The sequence below is a fragment of the Vicia villosa genome, linkage group LG6, assembly GCF_029867415.1.
Source record: "Vicia villosa cultivar HV-30 ecotype Madison, WI linkage group LG6, Vvil1.0, whole genome shotgun sequence".
Classification (NCBI taxonomy): Eukaryota; Viridiplantae; Streptophyta; class Magnoliopsida; order Fabales; family Fabaceae; genus Vicia; species Vicia villosa.
The window spans coordinates 79,102,883-79,106,723 of NC_081185.1; the positions used below are offsets into that span (position 1 = coordinate 79,102,883).

The 3,841-nt window shown below is 33.7% G+C and overlaps 1 protein-coding gene across 1 annotated transcript; it reads left to right on the top strand.

Moving 5' to 3' along the window:
- Nucleotides 1–581: 581 nt before the first annotated feature.
- Nucleotides 582–1,353, top strand: LOC131613958 (protein SUPPRESSOR OF NIM1 1-like). The gene is made up of 2 exons (XM_058885597.1): nucleotides 582–1,094; nucleotides 1,279–1,353. Exons 1-2 carry the CDS (start codon nucleotides 582–584, stop codon nucleotides 1,351–1,353), a joined length of 588 nt encoding a protein of 195 aa, XP_058741580.1.
- The last annotated feature ends 2,488 nt before the right edge of the window (nucleotides 1,354–3,841 follow it).

Sequence of the window (3,841 nt, forward strand, 5' to 3'; positions counted from 1 at the left end):
GAAAGAGAGATTAATCTAGTTCATAAATTTAAATGAATAAAAAATTAATGGATATGATTAATTGTTCTTGTTTCTCACGTAGATATCAATTCTCACCAGATACGCTCCCATATATATATATATATATATATATATATATATATATATATATATATATATATATATATATATATATATATATATATATATATATATATATATATATATATATATTATGGAATTATAATATATTATTGTATAAATGGTTTTAGATGGTTGCATAAGTGGTTTTGGATGATGTAACTGATATCCACCCTTAGTGATACTTATTTAAATTAAATTATCATATTCATTGAATTGAATCTTACACCCTTAGTCAAGTTTGTTGGTTAGATACATTATGTATAAAACAATTAAAAAGTGAAACTATTTATTTTTCTTTGACCATAATAATAAAAATAAATTAGAAAAACCTATTTCATAGGAGAAATGAGTATTACGCTTAATAGGTAATTTCATTTGTGTTGTTTTCGGTCTTTCACAGTTTACAGGAGTGTTTTACAAAAGCCAAAGGTGTTCACATAACACCTCCAACTGCCGCAATGCATGCTGTGAAAATGAATCTTCATCCATCTCACTCACAACATTCCTCCAACACTTCACAATCGCCGGTATTCCTCCCCGATGAGCTTGTAACTGAAGTACTTTCCTCTCTTCCTGTTAAATCTTTTATGCGAATGAGATGCTTGAGTAAGTTCTCTAATTCTCTCTTTACCGATCCTATTTTCATCAGAATGCATCTTCTTCGATCTGCTCGAAACCCTCACCTTGCACTTGTCACTAGCAAGACCAAAACTGTCGTACCCTTACCAATATGCCATTTATTCGAAAATCCTCCGATCACCCTTACTGACGAACCTCATTACCTTATCAACGATGTTTGTTTATATCAATCCAACAGCCGCGTCATCCATCGTGTTGTTGGTTCCTGTAATGGATTGATCTGCTTTCTCACTTATTCAATTTTGCATCAAGATATAACGTTTCGTTTATGGAACCCATCCACTAGAACAATATCTAAAACATTAGGCCATTTAGATTTTCCAGTTGACAGGGTTAGTCAAGCTAGATCTTTAAAGTTCGTATTTGGTTATGATAATTTAACCTCTACTTACAAGGTTGTGTTCCTAAATTTTCAACTTCGCAGATGCATCTGCCTCATGGTTTTATTGAAATACCTCGAGTAGACCCAACTATTGGTGTGTTGAAGAATTGTCTTTGTTTTTCTTATGATTCTAGATTAACTCATTTTGTTATATGGCAAATGATGGAATTTGGAGTTCAAGAATCTTGGACACAGTTTCTTCAAATTAGTTATTTGGATCTTCGAATTAGTGTTTTGGATTTTATTCGACACAATTTTGGAGATAAGGAAATTTTTATGGTGCCAATATATCTATCAGAGAATGATGATACGTTGATATTGGCTAGCAGGTTAGAAGGCCAGGCAATTCTGTATAATATGAGAGATAACAGTGTCGAAAGAACAAGAATTACGAATAAAATAAGATGGTTCTTTGTCAAGGAATATGTGGAAAGCTTGGTTTCAACCTCTGAATAGTAAGTTCTTGTTTCATTAATTCGCGTATATTGTATATGAATGCATGATTGTTACATTTACTTCAACACTTTGTCACAAATTCGCGTATATTGTTTATTTTAAGCATTTAAATGTTTTGTAAATTAGTATATATTAGATATTAGATATCCTTCTTGATTTGATAATACTAGTACAAGCATAGCCATATAAGTTTTTATTTCTCTACCTATATTAATGATATTGATACAGAATCCAATATTTTGTTGCACTTTTGAGAATTATGCATTCATTTTCCTTTGAGTTTTTGTTCTTTTATTTTTGGTACTCTCCTGCCTATGCCTAATTGCAGTATTTTTTGAATTATAGATTCACAACTTTGACCAAATCAACGATATATGGCAGGATGGTATGATGAAATGAGCATGTTGGAGATACATTTTCTTCAGTTAGAGTATTCACATTGTATAAGAAATTTATAGCCTTTTGTTGTTATATTAGAGTTTCTTTGAAAATATGCATTTGAAACTTGCTGTTGTTTGTCTAAGACATATGATAAATATAAAAGCTTTGCTTTTGTGACATTATTTAAGCTAAATGTTGCCTACTCATTACACCATAATGATTTTTGATTTTTGGCGCTAATCTTTGAGCCAATGATATTAGTAGGTATTCTTTTACTAATTTGATTATTATTGACTTCTTATTTGTTTCACTCAATTCACCAGCACCTGACTTAAAAAGTGATGTGGTGACAATTTCATATTTGTAATGTATTGTATTTTGGTCAGATACATTTAAAATTGACTTAACAAATAATAAATGTCAAAAGAAAGACGCTAGTAGTACTAAACCTTCATACGGCTTATAAACAATCCGAGAGTAAGCAAAAGCATGTATCAGATAGCCTATTTCTCTCTGACACAAAAGTATATAATATATGGGGAATTCTTATTCCATTCCATGCTTTTTCAATGCACCACATGAAATTTCAAAAAGTCCCTCAAAACCAGAAGTATATTTCTGGTGGGCACCAAATTTGACATTAATTTGGAATTAACTAAAAATATAACTACGGTATGAAACCATAAGTATATTTCCGATTTGTGGGACACCTAAAAGTTGCGCTTCCTCTTCCCCTCCCATTACAGTTTCAAAACCAAAAACGAAGCCGTTCTAAGGCATCAAGCATCAGTATATCAAGCATCCAACAACAATCAATCAAGTAAGTTTATGTAAAATCCACTTAAATATGTGTTTTAGGTCTGAAATTAGGTATCTGTGGATTGTTTTGAACATTATAAATCACTTCTAAGGTGTTAGACATGTCTTTTTAATGATCCAAGGCTATTTATTTGATTTCTTTTGTGGGGGTAGGTGCAGTTAACGCACTAGAAACCGAAAATATACTTCCGATTTTTATCAAGAACAAAACTGCAAGTATATTTCTCGTTTTTTCCCTTATGTGCTTTCAAGTTTGTTTTCAACGTTGGTATTTGAGTTAACATTTTTGTGTGCTTCTACAGGAACAATAACACACCAAACATATCGATTGAGACACGGTAGGGTAGCACAACACGCTTCTGAGCTGAGATAAATGAGTCAGGCAATCCAGCTTCCTCCTGCATCTGGATAGGTTGTATCAGATGCACCAGCTTCATCTTCCGGTGTTCATCATGCTACTCCATAACTCCGGCCTCCCGCAGAAGACGAGATTCTCTAGTCCATCCTTCTCCACCCCGTCCTCTTGCAGACGCACCTCTCCACATACATCATTTGAGGCGGGAGAGGCCTTAGGTTCTCAGGCCTCAGTAAGAGCCTTCATCCCAGCCTCCATCACAGCCCCAGACGACACCAGTGGCGGCTTGTGCACATCCTGCACATGCGCCGCGAGTACCTACACAACCTACTTTTGGAGGAGGATCGTGTTATTTATCCCTTCTTCCTCTTTAGCCTGACAATGTCGCTAGACATATATGGGTAGGACATGTATGAATTTTAAATTTTGATTTCTATTGTATTTTAAATTATGATTTTATTTATGAATTTTGAATTTTAGTTTGTTGATTAAATCCGTCAAAATATTTATGCAGGACCTTGATACGCTCAAGGTCATTATCCATGGATGGAAGATCAATAGACTGGTATCCTCTGCAGAGCCACGATTTGATGGAACACAAAGCATTATGGACCCTACGATTCTTCAATAGGGATGATAGTCTAGCCTATAAGAAAAGGAAGAATCAACTCCATGAGCTCAAAGAA